Here is a 22,577-nt window from a genome sequence, read left to right as displayed (position 1 = left end):
ATGTGTCCCCTCTCTTGCATTGTTTCAAATATGGCAGTACCACTGTGGCAGTGGAAGCACAAATAATACACACTTCCCCACAGACACAAGCAGTGAAACAGTTTGCATACATTTTTATTCATCTTAAATCTTGTGTATAAAAAAAAAGAATCAGAGAAACAGACATTCTCTTTTCCTTCAGCCAATCATTTTTCCCAGTACTCAGAATATATCGATAACAGGAAAAATTCTTTTAACAGCATGTACAAAAGAAAACCAAAATGAAACCTCAATCTAACAGATCATTTCAATAGAAACGCAAGAGTTGGAAGGCTATGAATAACTTACACACATCAAAATCTTGGTAACAAATTGGCCATCAATGTAACACAAAAGGGGAAAAAGTAAAATTTGTTCGATTTCATGTCCACTCTGTGGTGTTCCAGTGGTAACAGTGAGGCCAAAATCAGAACACAAACAGTGAAGTACGCATCCTGGTCTCATATGGTCGGCTGTGGTCGGACTGGGTGAAAGGAGCTAAAATCACTCCCAGCCTGACGCTACAAACCGGCCGTGTAAGGGGAGGGAGAGGGATGCATTCTTTACTGGTATTATGATCACCATGGCAACAAGTCTAGGCACAAGGAACAGTGTCAAAAGTCTTGTAATGGCAGTAAAGACATGAGGAGGAAGTAATATAGAGAACAAACAGCTTCCAGTGAACACTGACGCCCAGCTGAGTATGTGGGAATACAGATTACCTGTCAGTTAATTCATCTAACAGAGGGTGGGAAACTGGAACACTTAGCATGTCTTTGGATAAATTTCACTGTAGCAAAAACAAGAAGCGGTAAGAACTGAGGAACATGTTGAGAGGTAACCAGTGTAAACTGTCTCAAACTGGACATGCAGACCCCGCCAAAAGGAGATATCACTTAATGTCCTTTTATGTGTAGTGAAAATCGTCGCACCAAAACAATATGCCTCCAATTCCATTCTTAATGTCGCAAAGAATCCAGTTACAGCATTCCTGTCAAGACACTGGCTTCAACCAGAGTTTAGACTCAATGTCTGAAATCGTCCAGTTAGAAACTCACTTGCTGCTTAAAGACAGCATGACATGTCATGGATTCTTCTATCACAACTGACACCTTCCAGTAGTCCCAGTTTGTGCTTCCGATGTATAACCATTACATTCGAATCACAGGGCTAAGCATCCAACAACATTTACCGCTGTTTCTAAAATTTTCCAGAATCCTCAAAGACTCTTCTGAACATCCTGACTAAAAAATACTGTCTGCAGCATACGAAAAAAGGACTTTAAACCCAAATTGTGGCTCTATTTCCTAATCCAAAGTTTTACTATCAGTTATATTTGTGTTTTCCAGAGCAAGCAAGTAGATGTGTGATTTCCAAAGGAAAATACAATCCCAGTTTGGAAAACATCTTTGAGCATTCTGGAAATACCTTCAGAACAGCAAGAAGTGTTGTAAAATGACCAGTTGGGTTTTCCAAGAATCAAAAAGCAGATGCAGAGCAATGTGACTCAAATGTCATGACCATACATGAGAGGTACGGTGTGGGGGTTGACTTCAGACTGTAGGTTTGAAAAGAGGAGCAGTACCTGGGGGACAGGAGGAGGAGGTGAGGCAGAAGGGAAAGGTCAGGAGGTCAGGAGGTTTTAATAACAGGGGGAGAACACTGCACTTCCTTCCTTCTACCATGTTTCTAACAGCTCCTCTAACAACAGAGCATCTAGTCTGCCAGACACCAAGAAAACCAGCAGCTATTAAAACCTTAAGATTTGCTGATTATCTGCACATAAAGAGAAATATCTACCAGCACGAACCTAGTTGTCCACTTTAACTACCATGTTTTGTGCCCTCTCCCCTCCAGGATGGTTCGGTTTGTGGTTTGAGTTTGACCATATTAACAGCACTCAGTATGATCGTCATTACAGCCAGGAACACAGAGGTGAGATGTTTTGTTTTTCTGTACATGTAAATAGAAAAAAAAGAGAAAAAAGTGAGGTAGATGGATGGTTGAAGGAATAAAAAAACAAAACCTTCCCCCAAAATAGCAAAAGAACATCAAAATATTAGAGGGAGAAAAAAATGTGTGGGGAATTTGTACAGTGATTTACACTTCACAAAAAAAAACCCAACATAAATAACCTAGAAACATCTGGGCTGGGAATCCAAACCTTTCTTTCCACGCGGTCCTCTCGGATCGTCTTCATATTTTAGTGCCATGGGTTTCTTCAGTAAACCTTAATAAAGCAGTCTGTCTGATGCTCAGATGTTCAGCACGGGGATCTCCAGTTACAGTTAGCGCTCTCATCAATTGTGTCGTGCTGAATTTAGATGTAATAAAAAGAACACATTCAGAAGAAGAGCCTCATGAGCATTTGTTACTGTCAAGTCCTTTAACCCTCAACTGTGAAATCTTATTTTTCTTAAAGCTGTAGGATAATTCCACTTTGCCCGTTTCTCAAGCCAATTCAACATCAGCAATCGTCTACAAACATGTTAATATGTTGAGAAAAGATAAATAATGTGGATTAACTCCAGCAGCATACAGAAAACCACCCCTGATCCAAGAGAGAAGCTGATTGCAGAAAGTGAAATTATCCCACACACAGGTTGTTGCACTGAGAAAAATAAGATATTCTGACTGCTACATTAAATCAATTATATTTTGCATTCATTTGTACTTTGAACTCAGAGTTCTTACATTGCACAAACATTTGGAGCCCCGAAACTGACAAAACGTTGTCAAAGTATTGAGATACATCAAAAATATTACTGTATACCACAATATATAAAATGTTATTTTCTTATATCACCAATCAGTTCTATTCATCTAAAGACAAAAAGCCTTTTGTCTTTATATACCAACAGACTGAAAGTAAAAGCTCCATCTTAGTTAGCTAACAATATTTCTTATTGATGTATTCAGTTATATTTTGACAAGTCTGATGACCTTTGACTACATTTTGCATTTTGTCATTAGTGGGGCTTTAGTGTCATTGGTGCAAGGACCCATCCAAAACTGGAAACACCCTCTTCTGGTTTCAGACCATTCTAAGAAACACTGCTCTTTCTACTGATCAAAGAAAATGAAATAACAGAGTCAGAGGGATACAGAACCAGACAGAGGTTAACACACAAACACCAGGCTGGATGTCTCTGGGTATGACAGCACAAAAAAAAACAAAAACAAAAAAAAAAACTAGAGAAGGATTTCACTTTTCTCTTTGACCTGAGATTTAGTTGGGACTCAGCAGTGATGCCTGACCTCTAGCCTCTGGGTGTGAGTTTAGAGCAGGACTCCTTCTTTCACCTGGGTGGCAGTGCAGTACATCCTGTGTGCCTGACGCACCTTCTCGTTGGCTTGCATTGGGCTTTCTCCTCACGTTTTGAATAAGCTAGCAAACCGTAACCTATAAAATGTGTAATAACCTGACCAAGATTAAACGCACAGAAGACCACACTTTAACAAATATTAGGAAAATATGAATCATATATTCTGTAAGTATACTTAATATACATGGAGTAAACTGACCTCATAAATTACGGGTGTATTATTCAGTCTATTTTGCCTAATTTACCAGCTATCTGAAGCTTGTTCTGCTGTGTCCTGCAGCACCACACCCACGAGAGTACCAAATTTAAAGGAGTCCCAGTACAGACCCCAGAGGACAGAGGCCAAGGCGTCCTGAGAGAACAGAACATCGATCATTGGTACCATCACTGTCCTAGAGTCAGATGGGAGGGGAAGTTACCGGTGTTTCAGAACACAAGGCAAACTGTCGTACCTTTACGCAAACACAGAAACAAAAACCAGCTCAGATACACTTTACACAATTACAAGCATTTTTTTTAAAAAAAGGACTGTAGTGGAAACGTTCATAGATCCAACCTGAAGGAGTTTTTTTCTCTTTTTATATATATATAGATATCAACTATATTACAACCACAAGAGAAATAAGGAATAGCAGCTTCTTTCTGTACATGATGAATGTCTCCAACTGTATAAAAGTTAGAAAAGTGACACAAACAACTGGTGCGTACATAAATGATCTGCCCACGTAGAGATGTTGGAGACTAATGACTAGTCTAAAAAAGTACCTGTTTGTATGCAACAACAACGACGCCGTTGTAGATCTAGTGTTCATATTTGATTTTTCTCCTTAATGCGCTTCCCTCCGCAGTCCTTGCTTTAAGGTTATTTGTTTTTGCTTCTTTATTGACTGGATTTGGTGTTTAGACCGTAGCGGAACGGCACTTTGTGAGAGGATGTGGCTCGATTTCAGATAAACTGATGTAACCAAGGTTACACACAATGTCATCTGAGTACAACAGCTGTGGATAGTGTAGGACTGTAGAGGGAAGTTAATATGCCATTGATCACACATTTTAAGAATGTGGGAGCAGATCAAAATTCTTTTTTTGCTTCCATTTTCAATCCAGGTTGCAGAGGAGAGAATTTGACAAGAAGTACAATTTTGGCAACAAATTTGGCAGAGTTGACCTCTCTCCCTCTGGTTGTTTGTTTCAGCGGATTGGCTGTTGACCCGGCATTACGCTGACACCCAGCCTGCAGAGCAACAACACTACTGGACGACCACTTAGATGCTGACCTCTCTGAAGTGCTTCTTCGTGAGATATGCTTGACAGTTTCACCATAATGCCCGCCCAAAAGCGACCACGACGCCGATCATTTATAAAGGCCTACACATTTTGTTTTCCCATTTTGAAAATACGTATAAAAAAGTAACAAACAACAATTTATAAAATAAGTTCAGCCATAAAGAGAGAGAGCGGTCTCCCTCAAATCAACTTTTTCTTTCTGTTTTCTTTTTGGTCTTCCCACTCAGCAGCAAGGGCAGTGTCACATCTGACAGCCAGCTGGTAGAAACCAAAACTAGATCAATATGAAAAAGGTGTGTGGAGGTACAGCAGAACATGGACTTAGTGACAGTTTTCTTTACCTTCCTGTGAGTCTTTGCTCCTCACTGAGTAGCCACACCCAGCTGGTGGACATGGTTTTGCTGTTAGTGTTTTTTTTATTTTAAAGAGATCCCACCCACTGAGACATCAGGTTCTGTAGAGACGTAGGTGGCAGGGTTTGCAGTCCGGTGGGTGTCTCTGTCCCATCAGCAGGCAGAGGACTGTGGGAGGGGCATGGCGCGTTCATTTTTGCGTCCTCCGTTCATGTGTGCGTACGGCGGCAGTTCGTCCAGAGACGGCCGCACCGTCCCTGACCCCGCTGCTAGGCCCGCCCCCGACAGCCCATTGGCTGCCTGCTGGCCAGAGGGCTGCTTGTCCATGGCAGCGGTCGACGTAGAGGGAGAGGAGGGGGAGCTGGGGGCTAACGAGGGGGCGGGTGGAGCCTCTGAGTTCGGGGAGGGTGGGGTCTGTTGGGGGACTGGGGTTTGCTGTGGCTGCGTGGAAGAGGGGGGCTCCAGAGGAACATCATCCATGTTGTCCATCTTGTCCAGGTGGAGCTGCGGAGTATCAGGCGGCTTGTTGTCCGCACTGTAGAAGAAACTAACCTCTCTGAAAGCTGGTTCCAGCTCATCCTTTAGGCTGCTGATGATCTCCACGAAGGATGGACGCATCTTAGGATTGTACTGCCAACACATTCGCATCAGCTCAAACCTGCACACACACACACACACACACACACACACACACACACACACACACACACACACACACACACAGAGTTTAGCTCAGTCTACATCAACAACATGGTCTCCTGTAGTAATTACTCTATCCAGAGGAACTGTGCCTTCCTACCGACAAGCCAATATTTACTTTTGCCAAATGTTTGCTTTCTGTTGCTAAAACGGCCGTATGTGACCCCCCTGCTTCTTGTTTATGAAGCACAGAGCTGATGCTGCTTTCACCAGGGTCCAGCAGCTGGCACAGCGAGCTCTACATCAACCCTGGATCTGACAAGCCTGACACACCAAGATGGCAACCTTTACTGAATGATACATCAAGTGTAGCAAACGCTTTCTCTGACGGAAGCTCTTTCATTTTAAATCAAAGAAGCGGCAGCATTTTTGGCTGAGATGCTGATATGCTTTGCTTTTGATTGCTACCACAAAGATCACAATATGTGATGTAAACCAAACGCTGTTTTAGCCAGTCTTCTGTGACAGTTCAACTGTCATTTAGTTTTTCTTTCAATGCACTTGTATAATGGCATGTATCGATTAGCTAAACGATTCTTGTTTGTGCCACAGAATTACCATTAAAAGATCATTTTTATCTTTGGAGTACAGTGGCAGCAAGCAAGATAAGAGAATTAGTTCAAAATTTTGGAGGATATGCCTATACTTGCTGAGTATAGGGAAGATGGGAAGATCGATATCACTCGCACATTTAACTGTGTAGCTACTGCAAGCAGCCATTTAGCTTAGTTTAGCACAAAGACAAAAGCTAGCTCAGCTCTGCCCAGATGTACAGGCCTTCCCTAAAATGTTTTACATTTCAGTCTTTGTGTGGTTCAAAAGGATATGACATGCTAATTTGTGAGCTCTGAAGGTGCTGATGGGGAGATCATGTTACCTTTGGACAGAGGCCCTAACCTGTGGCACAAAAGCGAGTAAGCATATTTCCCAAAATGTTGCACTATTACTTTAAGGAGGAATAAATGGTTGCAATGGTTACTGTCTATGCTATTAAGAGTTGCAGTGACAGATAGGCCTGGGCGGTATCACAATATTTCGGTATACCACGGTATTTAAAAGTCCCAACGATATAATTTCCAGCACCATCAAAAGTACAGGTGCTTCTCTTTCTATTAAACTCATTGAGGTCAGTCTCTGATCTATAATGTTGGAACAGGCAGCTGGTGGTATTAGGGATAACGTTACTGGACTGTAAACAACCAGCTAGCAACAGCAAAGAGATAGACAGCAGGGAAAACAGCATTGTTTCACATCTACCTCTGTGAATTAAGAGTTTATTTTGACTAAATCAGAGTCTGTGATTGTTGGAACACTGCATTAACTAACTAAATGACAAACAAGACTAACCAGGATGGTTTGGGTGAATTTTACTCTGTTTCTGTCAAGCTTGAATTTAATGTGTTTCACTGTGAGTTGATGAAGCAATTAAGCATTATTAACGTTAGTTGTAGTTCGATGAAAAGAGAAACTTGAATTCAAAAGGTGTACCACTCTATTTTTCTGTTTAATACGAAAAAATTGTGTATAAATATAACTATTGTGTATTAATTAAGCTATAAAAGCTGGGAGAGCTTGAGGAAAGTAGCAAACTTGCCGGTTGCAGGCGGGGGGTGATAGCACCGCACACTGATACCATAATTTACCATATACCCCTGTGAAATTTCAGGAAGGTATTAAAATTAGATAACATCCAAGCACAATGGCAGACCTATCAAAATCTAATGCAAAGCTACAAATTAAGAAGGCTGTCCCGAATACTTTTTGGGCATCGAAGCTTCATTGAGAAATATTCATGATTACTTAAATCTTTGAGGGTGGAGGGGGCTAAATGAGAGATGATGACATCAGTCGATGCACCTTATCACGTGATAAGCCACTTAGCCACTTTATTTGCATGCAGATCACACATTAACCATAACAGCTAGAAAAAAATACTTTGCAAGATGACTTAGCTATTACTTTAAGTTTTTGGGTGACTGCCAAGCTAGCTGCAGATTTGTGATATGCCAACTTCTTTTGGGGTATCTGGCACTTGACTTTTGGGGGTCAGCTTCACAACTTTTGGAACTATCCCAGACACTTGACATTTTTGACATCTTGCTGGCCTATCTGTAAAACTTTCATGTGTGGTCAAACTGTCCCAGTTTAAGTAGTGCTGGACTGCTAGTGACTGACGTTACCAGTAAACATTAGATGAGATCGAAGTCACAAAACTATCATGAAGTTTAAATGTCTTTGTCTGAGAATAACTAAAAATAATGTTGATGCATGAGGAATAATTGTTGGACTGCATGTTGGATTTTTGTATATATATGTCCATGTCAATAACCATGGCAACAATCAAATCAAACATCAAAGCATTTTCCTCAGCTCTAATATTAAGCTGTACAAGACTTAGAAATATTGTACAATCACACTGCAATTATTATGAAAGTGCTTGTATCTATATGTTAACAGTAAGTTTATGGCCACTGTATTTAAAAATGATTGCTGTTAGAGAACTGTCTCATCGATAAAAATTTGCTTTTGGAAGGCATCGTCATTATTCCCACAGCAAACCCTGAGCCATCACATTTGTTCTCCTCATGACTTCACCATCTGATTCTTCCTCAGTGTTGTGTGGTTGGTTTGTCTGCCACGCTCACAACTCTTTTGATGTGGATTTATACTTGGGCTGTTTCATATTAAGAACAAACACATCGTGAAGCACACAATGCCAAACAGACGGGCCTTGAATGCAATCAGCACCGTGGTATGGAAATCCCAATGACTGCAGGCTGACGGGCAGAAGTGCTGCTTCACTTTGTTGTTTGTGTGAATAAACTGCAGTCAGCAAAGCAGAGGAAAACATGGCAGACAGGAAGACATTGGCTTGTCAATAGAAATGTGAGAAATCTGCTGATTGTATGTGTGTTGGTGTCTTACAGCATGTCAGGACAATTCTGTGGTTTCTCCAGCAGCCCTCCCTCCATGACAAAGCGGAGCACCTGCTCATTGGACAGACCTTGGTAGGGCTGTTCTGCCAGAGTGGCGATTTCCCACAGTACAACTCCAAATGACCTGCACAGAAGGAAGGAGTGGAGTGAGGGGGTTAAATCACTGCGTCTCTATTATCACTGTCATACTCTGAACATATTCTTTGGCAGAGGTAAACAAAGACAATAAAGCCACCATGTGAATGTGTTTGTTTACGTGCTCCTGCTTACCAGACGTCAGAGGTGGTGGTGAAGACTCCGTCCTTCAGAGACTCGGGTGACATCCATCGGACAGGAAGCAAACCCTTACCACCTTTGCGGTAGTAATCTGTCTCATAGATGTCTCTGGTCATGCCAAAGTCTACCCACACACACACACACACACAGAGGGAGTGAAGCATTGACATCTATTAAAAAACATCCACAGCATCTGGTAAAGATGGTTCTAACTCCTACAGCTGGTTATCGTCGTGTCATGTGGGTCCATATTCCACTGGAGGGCGCTCTTTAATGAGATTATAGGACTAGACATATTACTGTAACCCCTGTACATCACTCTATACTGCCATTACTGACTTTTAAATTTCCTAGCACATCAGTGGAATAATAATGGTCCTGATGATGACCTTTTCACACTCAAAATGTTTACACATTCATATGGGTCTCATCCTGTTCTCTGATAGGAAATACATCTGGAAACATGTTTACTTGCATCACATTTCCACCAAGGAGGTCAGCTCTGGGGATGAAAACATGTTGACAGAGCTACACTACTGCCCCTACAGCATTCCCTTTACTGGAATTAAAGTTACCCTGACAATTTGGCCATCCGATAACTTGATAATTAAAACATTTCCACTTCATCGGCATGTTCCCTACCCCCTCCCACCTCTGGTCCATAGCTGACCGCTGACAGCCTTGCACTTCTTTACCTCCTATCTTAACGGTGAAGTCCTCTGCCACCATGCAGTTCCTGGCTGCCAGGTCTCTGTGGACAAACTTGTTGGCATTGAGGTAAGCCATGCCGTCAGCGATCTGCCCGGCCATCTGAAGCATCTTCTTTAGAGGAGGGAGAGACAGGCTCGACCACTGTTGCTGGAGACAGACAAACAGACAAACGGACAGACAGATCGGAGTGAGTAGGTTTTCAGAAGAAGAGCAAGGTCCTGTAGCTGAGCCAAAGGTTTTGAGTTCCCTCAGTGTTTACTGTATACAGTGCACCTACTCCACAATAGAGAGTTCTATAAAGAAAACAAAAGTCTAAGATGATTTTGTATTTATACTAAAACTGACCCGCATTCTACCGCAGCTTTGGCTAATAAATGCATCCTGATACTTCTTATGCTTTGTTACAAATGATAAAAAACTGCTTATTTTCCTTACATTTGTCACTCTTACCATTAAGGCACGACTGACTGTAGACGTTGTTTTTAAGGGGAAAATGTGCGTGCACTAACCCCTTTACACCTTGTCTCAAATCAAGATTGTATCTACATGTCATTTAACATGATTACATTTACACCTGGTATTAATATATGTATCCTGTGTCCAAATGGGGATCCAATTATTCCAAACGGGAAGAGTCTGACACGATTACAAAAATTGAAAATACATTTGTGTTTTATGTGGTCACAATGTGTCCCTGACCATTGGGGGAGGTGGTTTGGTTGTCCTCACAGTGATTTGGGCTGCATTTGCACCTGTACTTTCATGTTGTCAAGCACTGTATGACTGAAATCCAATCACCCAAAACACATTTTAATGCAAGATGTAAAGGGGGGTCATAGATTCAGAGCCAGACACAAACTAGGACATTTGTCAAATCAACAACAATCAAATCAAGCTGACTCATTAATCAATGTACAAACAACAGGTACATAGTGGAAGGAAGCCGATGCATATTTCAGTCACTCAGTACCTCTTTAGGTCGGAGGGAGCGAAGGTAGCTCTTCAGGTCTCCTCTCGTCATCAGCTCCATGATGACCAGGGTCGGTTGTCCCTGAGAAACCACTCCCAGGAGACGAACCTGCACCAAACACAGCACGTCATATCTCCATGACACAAGAATTGACACCCTTGTCTTTCTTTGTTTTATGAAGCACGTGCACACCCCACCATTGCTCTGTATGATCTCAATGCATGTGTTTGTTTGTGTGTGTGTTTGTGTGTGTTCATACCACATGGTGACAGTTGAACTCCTTCATGACTGAGGCTTCATTGAGAAACTCTATCCTCTCCCTCATGCTGGCCGACTCGTTGACAGTCTTAATGGCCACACGCGTCTCTGGTTCGTCTTTGACCACACCCTTTGCCAAGCCCTCGTACACCATGCCAAAGGACCCCTGGCCAAGCTCACGACTCAGGGTGATCTTCTCCCGTGCCACCTCCCACTCATCAGGCACGTACACTGCACAGACAAAACACATGTTAAAGACGCAGCATAGATGTTTTCAGTTATTTTTACAACACCAATAAAACTGTGAACTATATTTCTCTCTCTCACACACACATACACACACACTTCACTCACTTTCTGCAGCGCTGAAGTACTCTGGGTTAACTGAGGCGTACAGGACTCCATTTCCGAGCCGGTCACTGTTTCTGACCAAAACAAAAACAGAAGTGTTTACAGACACACAAACACACTTGCACATACCTTCTCACACACACACACACACCATGCGCATGCATACTTTTGGGATTTGCTCGGTGTATAATCGTGCATATCACAGTTTTACCTTCCAAAATTTACTGGCAACGCAACACTGAAACATTTCTGAAATCCTTCTGGGGTTGAAGCAATTCAAAACATTGATTTAACTTAGAAAACAATAAATAACTCTTTCAGCGTGACTGTTGTTAATTTCTTGCATAAATGAAATTCTTTATATCACAAAAATGTCTCCCAGAGTTTAAATCACATAGATACACATGCTTTTGCTTCATGTGTTTTTTTTATGTCAATTTAAAGGGTAAGTTCAGTATTTTTCAACCCTGACCCTGTTTTCCCATGGTGCCAAAGTGACTAATGGGAACAACAATTTTTGACATTGGTCCACTTCTGAGCGAGAGGGCTGCAATCAGCTGTGGCAAAACAGGCTGCAATGTAACCACTTGGAACATGTTTGCACCGTCAGTGATTGTTGTTTTAAGTGACTGGCAGCTTACTGCACTCACTGCAGCATATTTCCACATCTAACTGGATGAATTAAGAGATTATTTCAACCAGAATTGGTGATTGGTTTTTGTGAGTTTTATATTGTTTTTGTTGCCTTTGAATGAAGCGTGTTTTACAATGATAAAATTGCTGTTTATTTAAAAGGAGTCTGGTGGGTTTGACGATAGCAGTTTCAAGGCTGTTTCTGGTTAAACAAAAAAGATCTTACTCCTTACATCTATCCTCTATCTGTGCAGGGACCCTTTCCATTAGTTGCCACTGAAACACACACACACCTTTTCCTGCTGAGGACCACCAGCATTGAGACTAAAAGGCAGATGACGAGGATGATGACGATGGGAACGAAGATCATAGCGTAGAGGACGTTTTCATATCCTGCTGAGGCAAACACTTTGATTACTTTACTGATCACAGTCATCATCAATTCTGTGCTATTCAAAAACAGATGTACAGATACAAAGGAGTGATGCAGTCACGTGAAAGTGTGTGTCTTACGTTCGGCCACGTAGAGATCCAGAGCGTGTGTCCAAGAGCCGTTGCCAGCCAGTGACGTGGCTCTCACTCTGACTGAGTAGTTTCCTGGACTGAGGTTGGACAGCCGAACACCACGCTGTGTGTGATACATCTGACCAGAGACACATTCGTGCTTCTCGGTCTGACACACATACAAACACACACACCCACAACCACACAATCATGAAACAAGGCTTATTAAAGACAGAATGTGACAAATGCAAAAACTAAAAGAGAATCCAAGACCTGCTGTTTTTCATCTTTGTTGCACAATAAAAGGAAGGACAGTTTCGGACTTATCCTCCCTCTTGATTAATAATTAATATGGTTCACCATGTCTGGTCACTGGGTCAGTTGATTGGTCAATATATACATAAGAAAAATTGGAGCCACTTAAAGGTTCAGTGTGTAGGATTTAGGAGCATCTATCGGCAGAAATCCCACATAATATTCCTAACTATGTTTTCACTAGTTTATAATCACCTAAAAATAAGAAACGCTTTGTTTTCGTTGTCTTAGAATTAGCTTTTCATATTTGCATACAGAGTAAGTCCTCTGCCACAGAGTCCGCCATGTTGTTCTACAGTAGCCCAGAATGAACAAAACAAATACTGGCTCTAGATAGGACCGTTCACACTTTCTGGTTGGCCACCGTACACGCTTGGCTCACCCAAGAAGTTTTAATTCTGCAAGCTCACAGCTAGATGCCACTAAATTCTACACACTGGACCTTTAAATTGTGGTTTCTTTGTTATTGGGGTTGTTTTTTTGATACTTTACTACTGTTTACAGGGTCAGTATATACTGAATGTAATGTCTTTCTCCTTGAGTTCATGCCCAAAAGCTGTTGGAATTTTCAAATCTCCCAGTGGTCCTTTAACATATCAGGTGCAACAAACACCTTAGTCAGAAAACATAACTAATTCTAAGCTTAAAATAGTTTCCAGAATACTTGAAAATGTTGTAGTAGATATTGATTTCACTTTTTTCAGAGAAATTCAACTTGTACTTTTTTTTTATGATTTATGGCATTAGAACTGTGTCATACTGCACAAAGACATTTTGAGTTCTCTCTGCTTCTAGTCATGAATGGAGCTGTTTCCATAGATGTGCAAGACTTGTATATTGCAGAGAAAAATGAGGCCACAGTGAGTAAAATGTGACAGGGGCAAAAAGCACACTGAGACTGCTTGGTGTTAAGAAAATTAAAATGCCCATGTACTATCTTTACATTATATTTTGTGTTTCCAGGTCTACCTCGCTTGCACTACTGTCAGACATTAGGTTACGCTTGAATGTTGCATCCATTTATTAGTGGAATGCTTGACACTCCAGTTGCGAGAGGTCATTCATCTGTCAGATCAGTATAATGTACTTAATAATAAGTATGGCCTCAACAACAAAACATTCTCATCACGTAGTATGGAGTGCCCACAGTATTAGATGGACATAATGAAATATCCCAGGGGTAACAGACTAACTTAGCCTATGAAGCACGAGTAATATACAATAAGCATGAAGGGGATACTGACAGCTGGCCAGACAGAGGGGTCAACCAACACTGAGCTCGGTTGTGGACAGTGCTGATGAATAAACTCTTAGAATTCTGAATAATCACGACTTTTGAATTCATTTTCTGGCTTTCTAGTTCTTGTCAAAAACAGCAAGCCTTTAGTGATGTGGAAGGTAGATGCTTGTTGTTTTACCTCAGCAGCCAGTTTAAACTTGATCTCATACATGAGGATGAGTCCGTTGGGGTGAAGAGGCTCTGGCCAGCGCAGAAACACCCAGTCCTCATGGCCCTCCCAGGTCACTGGGCCAGGTATGTCATCTGCCTTTTCTGGAGACACACAGGGAGAATAGGTTACCATGGTGAACAAAGAGGTCGGAGGTTTGATTACTGCAACAGCCTTGTGTATATCCAGTGAATTTTTCTACATATTTAGCAGCTAGTAAATCCTAACAGCCGCTAGCTACCGTTAGCGTTTCAGCAGAAATAATACCTGAAAGCCATTATACTACAGATCAACAAATCATTCCTCCTCTAACCTGCAGGCTTGGTTCTGGAGAAGACAAACTCTGCAGCGCTGCAGCGTTGGACTTGCCGATTGCAGGCATGAATGTCGATGCGGTAAACTGTGAACGGCTGCAGGCCAAAGATCTGCAGCTCTCGCTCTGTCACCGCTTGCTCTATGAACTCAAACTCTCTGTCAGCTGGCTCCATGTCTGAGGTGCTGCTGTTACTAGCGGCTAGGAGAGGAGGGATGGTGCTGCTGCTGCTGCTGCTGCTGCTGCTGCTGTTGGTGTGCAGCCGGTTCCGGCGGGGGTGAGTGGCATTGGCTATGCCAAAGAGATCTCTACGGCGACGATCTGGTGGCCTGGAGGTAAGAAGAGCATGGTAAAGTGGAGACAGAGGGTTACATGGGATGGATGGATGGAGGAGAAAGTTAGGAGAGAGAGGATGGAGGACAATTTTAAGATTAAGAGAGAAATTTTAAAGAAAATGATAAAGGTAAAGTTAAAATGTCAAAATGTTAACAAGTACAGTACAAAAGTTTTGTATACAGAAGTGGATAAAGCACAAGACAGGACTGTCAAAGACTGTTAGGAATCCTTCCGCGCTCAACCTTCAGTCTGTGATTGTTTTCATTTCGATTCAGTATGAAAATGGTAGGCGAGCTGGTAGGCACATTCTTAACAGAATTACTTAAAGGGATGATTTGGATCTTTTGAACTGTGGTTATGTAAGGTACTTATCCATGGTCAGTGAATTACATACAGTAGATGTCAGTTGGCACGCAACCAGTTTGGAGAGGCAGGCGAGAGTACTGTCATGGATTATAAGCAATGCACTGCTGTGGACAGGGGCAGGAGCAAAAGGAATTTTAGCCACCTATGAGAGTTGCTGGTCTACTGCTGCCTTGATCAGTTAGTTAGGTTGTGTTATTGTGTGACTTTCGTGAATCTGAACTAACCATTCAAAACACCAAAGTCACACAATAATACAAAGACACTAACTGAACGAAGCAGCGGTAAAGCAGCAGCTCCAGTGTTGAGTGATGTTAAATTTCTGTTTTGTTTTTTTTTCAATAGAGTCTGGCTTTGAAGAGAGCTATATGACTGCTTCAGTTCCCCATCAGAAATCACTGCCTGACTGAAAGGACAGTTAAATTATTCTAAATATAGCGTACACTTATGCTGATAGTGAATTTTTTAGGTGAGACTATTTATAGGTGGCTAAAATAAATTTTGCTGCTGCTCCCGTCCACAGCAGTAAATTGCTTAGCTTCCATGATGGCACACTTGCCTGCCTCTCCAAATTGGGAGTGTGCCAACTGCCATCTTCTGTATGTAATACACTCACTATGGATAAGTACCTCATACAATCCCACTTGAAAAGACCTAAACTATCCTTTAAGGGCTTTATGTATTCACCTTAAACTATATTTCTCTTTTCAGGACAAACATGTTTTTCTTTTCTCACAGTTTGAGACATTTCAGAGTTCAAGGTGATACGAATGTCTGTTCTCACACAGTCAGGGTCTGGGGTCAGCTGAGGGGAAAAATATGATGACACCTGCTGTTTATCTTTAGAAGAAAATATATCCATCCCTTTCTTTTACAAAACATACTGAGAACTAAATAACATCAACTGGGCCAAGCTCTGCATATGTTTGTGTGCGAGTGTTTGTGCATGTGCAAAGACAAAAAGAGATAATGTGATCCAGATGTCTCAAGTGAAAGGCAGCAGGCGGACTCCCTAAATCAGTCAGAAGCCAAAACATTATTTAGAAAAGCGGCGAAAAGAGCTTTTCATGTGTACATAAATGGGCCATGTTTCTTTTTACTACTAAGCATAACTACATGATGGCCAACAACTGAAGACAGTTACTGATTTAAGTTAGCTTGAATGTTGCCCTCAGATGTTACAGAAGAAATGAACATTAACTGCAGCTCTTCATCACCCTGGTTTAGAAAAGAAAATCAATAAATATGAAGTTGCTCTGCCATGACCAATCCACCCCAGTGCCACAAAAAAAAGCAATGACAATGAGTTGCTTACCTTGGTGTAAAAATGGAGTTGTGCAGGAAGTTTTCAAAGACTTTTCTGTAGGAGGCATCAGCAGCTTCAGCTTCCAGAACCTCCACTGATTTGGGGCAGGGGCAACAGGGGCCTTTGTCTGGTCCGTCAGGATCTGGCTTAGTGGGCTTGGTGTCCTCTTCCTGGTCTCCCACACCTATGGCCGCAATCCTTATGGGGATCTTCAGCTCTGGAGGAGGTGGAAAAGACATCTTTCATGACAGGTGTAACTCAACAACTACCTATAAAGAGTGTATTTAAGTTGTGTGTGTACCTTTAGAGCAGTAATTGTGCTGATACAGCTCTCGATCTTCTGCTTGTTGCTGCCATCTGACCAGATAGTAAGTTTGGTTTCCATTTGGTGAGACAGGGGGTGACCAACGCACCACCAACTGTGTGGATGAGTTAGAGTACGCTCGCACATCCTGAGGCATGGAGGGTGCTGAAAGACAGACAAAAAACCTGAATTATTCTGATCTTGGTGTCACTGCCTGCTTGATACAGTAAACCTAGTTTCATTGCCTTTTTCCTTCAGGCTGTGATAAACAGTCTGCCAGCGCAGATGTGATTCTCATCACATCACAGGGCTGCTATGTCTTTACAGTGCAGCTGGATTTACTTGAAGCAATCTTCCATTTCATCTAATTATATCGTAGATTTTGTAAATCAGATTTTTCTCCATCTCTCAGAGTTGCAGCTGTGTTTACTAAAACAGTGTTCCTCTCCATCCTCTTACACTATGTTCTGGATCGCATCCAGAAATGCTCACACACTGTCATCATAAAACAATCCAGCCGCTATTTGACAAACAAGCAGCAATGTGGACAGAACGTTTGGATGTCAGTCAGTGCTCTAAAGAAATGAGAACTTAAATATCATAATGAAACAAATGAATTGCAGCATTAATGGTTTTCCAATTTTCCAGGACCACAACAACCACTATCGCCCGCTCTTCCTTTATTGTCCACCCACATTAAGAAATGACTTCTGACCAACGTAACAGCTACTTACTGTATGTGAATGTATCACTTCAAGACACTCTCCTTCATTGCTGACTCCTTAAAGCTTAGCTGAGGTTTTGTTAAACATCAGCTACTTTGACCTCCAACTTAACAACTTGTTGCTTGAACCCTTGGTTACCTATAACATTATATTTACCGGAAGGGCTGGTGCGGATGTAGACCACTTTGCTCTTGGCACCCGGCAAGTGTTTGCCCTCCACCATGAGTGTGATGGCCTTAACGAATATAGCGTACTGCGTCCAGGGCTTCAGGCCGGACAGCAGAACTCCGGGGTCTGTCTCTTTGTCCGGCCTCAGCTCCACATCCACCATATTCCAGCTGTTGTAGCCACAGCCGTCCTGCCCCTCGAACTCTGTTATGTTCTGGTACGGCCTAGAAGGAAAAGGTTCATAATTAATTCTTAACATAACAGTGGTATTCATATATTATTGAAGAGACTGACCTTCAAAAATTTGTGTTTGTCATGTATTTATAATTGATATACACCTGCTTTATTCATGAGTTTACATATATCATTGATGTAAACAAACCCTAAACAGCATTAGAAAATACTAAGTGTGTTTCTGTTTCTTTTTTTTAATGCACCTTTTGCAATTTGCTTATGAACCCCTGACCCCAGGATTAACAACATCAACTGTTTCTCTCCTTAAGATCAAGAGTAACAATAGTGGATGGAACATCACATTAATATGTTATTTTTCTTATCTATTGTTTGTGCCAAATCTGGATGGACACTTGGCTATTAATAAATTAGATTTATTTGTTGTTCGGTGTATTTTAAGTCCTGTTAATCAACCTGATAGTGAGGTTCCAATAGATCGCTGATTATTGCCTTAAAACAAGTCGATTAATAAGGGGGAATCATGTTGCAGCTCTCATCACTGCTACAATCAATAGAAGGAAGGAACCAGCAACAACTGTGGTGATACTGAAGAACTTACGCCTCCTTGTAGTAGACAATAAAGCTGATGAGGTCTCTGTAGTCGGGGGGCCGGTAGCGCTGCCAGGTCAGTTTGATCCTTGTACTGCTGGTGCTGTTGGACTTAAACTTCAGGATTGTACTTTCACCTGTGTAGACAGGAACACGGGGGTGAGCTAAAATCAAAGACCTTAAATATGTTTCTGTTTAACACTACAGCATTAAGTCATGTTGAGAGAGCAGTGCAGTAAACACTGTCATGTGGCACAGAACAACATCAGGCTCATGTGCTGGACATGTGCTGGACGTAGCAGTTTCAAACTTGTGGTTGTCAGACTGAAACTCGTGACCCTTACAGCTGGCTCTGTCGCCGTTGTTTCGGAAATCACTCTCATCAAAGTGGCCCTGGATGCCTGTCTTCTCCCACATCTTACGGATCTCGGACATGCACAGTTTTGGGTTGGCTCTGAAGAACAGCTTTCCTGCCTTGATGGTGAGGTTGTGCTGCTTCCAGTCCCAAAGATACTGGAGCTGCTGGTTGTCAACTGCCAAGAAGGCATACATGCTAGAGGGCAGAGAGAAGAGAGGATGAATGAATGATAGTTAACAATGTGCCTCGTGAATCTCCCTTCATTGTATAATGTTTCTGTGTTGGTTTATTGTGTGTATTGTGAATTGTGCAGAGCTGAAGGCCAACTCTCCTATTAAAGACAATGCCTTATTTGGTGCACGATGGAAAACCGCACAATGAGATGTCAAACAGAGACTGCATGTAAAAGTCCTATATATCTGTTAGTACTTTTCTATAAGGGGCTAAAAGGTAGCTGTGAAGTGCTTTACTCCAAATTTTCAGCTGGTGGTTTAATAACCCAGTTAGACAGTAGGGGGACTGGCTCACACTGAGGGATAAAATCAACCTGGGAAATCAGATTAACCAGGGACTGCTTTTTTACGTTGGAAAGGAGAGGAGAGGTGCAGTTTTTATGAGTCACTGGGTAACACCCAGACATTCAGGAATGAAAGTAATGTGGACCTTGGGACAGTAAGATTCCTGTAAACTCAAGGAGAAACAGACTGTGGAGGGAGTGAAGGCCTCTCTGTGACCCTGAGAAAACCTTTCCTTGGACTGTTAGAAGTTATGCTGCATTCAAGGTCTTATAAAAAAAAAGGGGGACATCTGCCATTAGCTTTAGCCAGTATATTTACTTTTCCAGCTACAAAGACAGACTCAAGTGGGTTTTTTTGTTCATTTCAGTGATGATATTACAGTTACCAACCCAAAACAAGTAAGTCTGTCCTACATAAAACACTTTCCAGTCTGCACCCTCACAGTCAAAACATCCTTTCAGTTTCTCTCCATCCTGCAAACCTTTCAGCGATGACCTCGGCAAGCCATATTAGAACACCAACACTGCACAAATACGCTGCTCGGTTTCTACGACAACTCTCACAGCAACAGGCACATTGAGAACAAGAAGGGACAAGTGTCGTCCTCACATTAGAGTGTGGCAACAAAACACTTTTCTTCGTGTCAATATTTTGTTTGTATATTTGTCTACGGACTCTGGAGCTGAGTAGTATTCAGTACAGTACACTATTCACGAGAATCCTTTATAGATGAAAGATGATTCAAGAAAACACAAGAGAAGAACTCAGAGTGTGACCAGTGTGTACGCCAACATCAGTCTGAATGGTGAGCTGTTGGGGATTTTGTGTGTTTGTGCTTGTACTTTAATTTATGTGTGTTTGTGTGTGGTCCTACTCGTCCAGAAGCTCTTCTCCGTCGATGTATCTGAGGCTGCGGAGGAAGGCCAGGGAGCTCAGAGTGTGGGAATGTCTGATCCACACGTTACCAGTCACCCTCTGGATCAAACCTGTGAAACTCTCCAGCTCTGCCACGATGTTGTCTAAACACACACACACACACACACACACACACACACACAAAGACATACAACGGTTACAACCTCGTTTTTCCACCTGTTTAATCTATTTATACCTTCTGTTTTTACTACATTCATGTTCCTGAACTCCTGGAATTATAAATCTTGCGTTTATATTTCATACTATCTATAACATCTGGAACTTCCAAGGTTTTAACATCTTTTTTTGTATGAGATTTACTGGAAATCACCTCATACCATAAATCATATCATAAACAGCTATACACCTGGAATGTCTTTATTTTCCTAATTTCTTTCCCTTGCATTTCTTCTTTCTTCCTCTCTCCTATCCTTTCTCATCCCCTTTCCCTTGGGCTTTCTTCATCATCCTAACATGTGTATTTAAGGTCTTTCACCTGGAAATTATAGACTTCCCAGACTTTTTTTTCAAACTTTATCAAAGCCCTGGTCTAGCCTAACCTTTGTAGAATAATTTATGTTCACAGAGCTTTTCAGTGAAGCAAACCCTATTTGGTCTCAAGTGTTTTAAAACCCAAGTCCAGAGTTGTTGTAAAGTAACGGCTGATTTTATGAGAATCCGGGACCAATGCCTTCAGGAGCTACTGGTGTCATCTGTCACGGTTTAACAATATGTAACTAACAATATGTAACGAGGCAGTGTAGAGATGTTAGTATTAACTGTAGTGTTGTTTTGGTAAAATGCAGTACTTACGGCCTCTGCGGATGTTGATATGCAGGTTTCCTTTGATAACAGTGCAGCCTTTGAGAGACTGAGCAGCATCCATGGAGTCAATGACCTTCTCCTCACATACTTTATCACACAGGCCATCACAGGCTGTACAGAACATACTGGAGACAGACAGGGACAGACAAAGGGGGACAGGAGACGGCAAATGTCCGGTTACTGACGTACATTCATTCTCTAAACTCTTGCTCTCCCCTGACCTTTAACTTTTTTTTTTATTTTCGTCCCTGAAAAGTTTTGCGTCAATGTTTGATAGTACCAGCTGAAGGATGTCCAGGAGAGATTCTGAGATTTAACCAGAAACCTTCATTATTTTATTTTACTACAGTTTAATAATCCTACTAAGGATGGATGGTTGCCTCTTCACTTACTGCAGTTAATCGTAGCTGTTCTGTTACATTCACTTTTTTCCTGATGAGACTTAAGAATGTAAACTAATAGCGGGGTGTGGAATCGGTACCAGTGTCAGGCCAACAATAAGAGTACCTCCACCCAGTGTCTCCATTTCAGCCAGCTGGGTGGATGGCAGCTCACCTGTTGGGTGCGGTCTGCATGTACCCATGTGGACATTCAGACATGCACTCGCCGCCGTGGATGATGAAGCTGTTGAAGTCGGGGAGGTGGACTTTGGAGCAAAGCTCAGCGCTGATGCACCGCCAGCCCTCGAACTTGTAGGTGCCGGGAGGGCAGTCGGCCACACAGCGTCCTTGGTGGTAATAATGCACACATGCTGCACATGCTGTGTCACTACCAGGGACTGTGCAGCTGCCCAGACACTGAGGGTGGCAGCACTCGCCGTCCGCTGTGCACGCTCGTCGCACACACTTCTCTGGGCACTCTGGTGGGCAGACAGAGAGAGAGGGGACATGTTTTACTGATGCAGATGAATAAATAATGTTACTTTTTTCAAGACACTTTAGAACATCCATCCAAAATTATATAGTATAACTCATGATAGAAATGTCAGTTATTTTTGCCCCTAATCCTGGTTCAATTCTGAAATATATTACAGCTACACAGAGTAAAAATAGCAAAGCCATTTGACAGCTGAAAAGCTCTCCATTAAGGAAACATATTCTACACCTACAGCTACTCCTTAAAGAAATCGTTTGACCTTTTTGGGAGATTCACTTACTCCTGTTTTTAGATTAGATGGGACGCCCTCTCATTCACACAATGTACATAATAAGTTTCATTTTCAACATTTTGTGGTTACACCTGCAAAATGTGAAATGCCACCATTAAGTATTAGGATACAGTTCTAGTGTGATAACAGAGGTGTTTTAACTAACTGGTGCACTTAAAGAATTGTGAGTTACATTGCAAAGAAATTTGAGCCACATGAGGTATTAAAAACATCCTGAGTAGACAACTTGTTTTGCACATCAGCTCAGTGTATCACTAATAACGCTTCCCTGAATCACCCTGTTCTTGTGACTCTTAATCCACATCCAGCAACCAGGAAACACAATATCCCCACTACAATAAAGGGGCATTTCCCTACTTTACGATACGTCAGCATGTAACAAATAAACCAGCCAGTACTCAGCCCGAATT

General features: G+C 41.9%; 1 protein-coding gene across 1 annotated transcript in view; it reads right to left on the bottom strand.

The window, feature by feature from the left end:
* Positions 1–105: 105 nt before the first annotated feature.
* Positions 106–22,577, bottom strand: part of LOC125901306 (insulin-like growth factor 1 receptor) — a 52,444-nt gene continuing 29,972 nt past the window's right edge. The window contains exons 3-21 of the mRNA XM_049596954.1: positions 21,555–21,858; positions 20,988–21,124; positions 20,134–20,278; positions 18,728–18,936; positions 18,394–18,520; positions 17,589–17,824; positions 16,705–16,872; positions 16,413–16,620; positions 14,399–14,727; positions 14,056–14,189; positions 12,332–12,491; positions 12,112–12,211; positions 11,189–11,259; positions 10,836–11,065; positions 10,577–10,684; positions 9,591–9,753; positions 8,890–9,019; positions 8,609–8,743; positions 106–5,642 (exon numbers count right to left, since the gene is read on the bottom strand). Of these exons, the coding sequence (XP_049452911.1) occupies positions 5,138–5,642; positions 8,609–8,743; positions 8,890–9,019; positions 9,591–9,753; positions 10,577–10,684; positions 10,836–11,065; positions 11,189–11,259; positions 12,112–12,211; positions 12,332–12,491; positions 14,056–14,189; positions 14,399–14,727; positions 16,413–16,620; positions 16,705–16,872; positions 17,589–17,824; positions 18,394–18,520; positions 18,728–18,936; positions 20,134–20,278; positions 20,988–21,124; positions 21,555–21,858 (3,599 nt within the window). The 3' untranslated portion in view covers positions 106–5,137. The remainder of the gene's footprint in view (positions 5,643–8,608; positions 8,744–8,889; positions 9,020–9,590; positions 9,754–10,576; positions 10,685–10,835; positions 11,066–11,188; positions 11,260–12,111; positions 12,212–12,331; positions 12,492–14,055; positions 14,190–14,398; positions 14,728–16,412; positions 16,621–16,704; positions 16,873–17,588; positions 17,825–18,393; positions 18,521–18,727; positions 18,937–20,133; positions 20,279–20,987; positions 21,125–21,554; positions 21,859–22,577) is intronic.

The sequence above is a fragment of the Epinephelus fuscoguttatus genome, linkage group LG2 (genome assembly GCF_011397635.1).
Source record: "Epinephelus fuscoguttatus linkage group LG2, E.fuscoguttatus.final_Chr_v1".
NCBI lineage: Eukaryota > Metazoa > Chordata > Actinopteri > Perciformes > Serranidae > Epinephelus > Epinephelus fuscoguttatus.
Note: the sequence above shows the minus strand (reverse complement) of the source record. Positions and strands in the feature narration are given on the sequence as shown.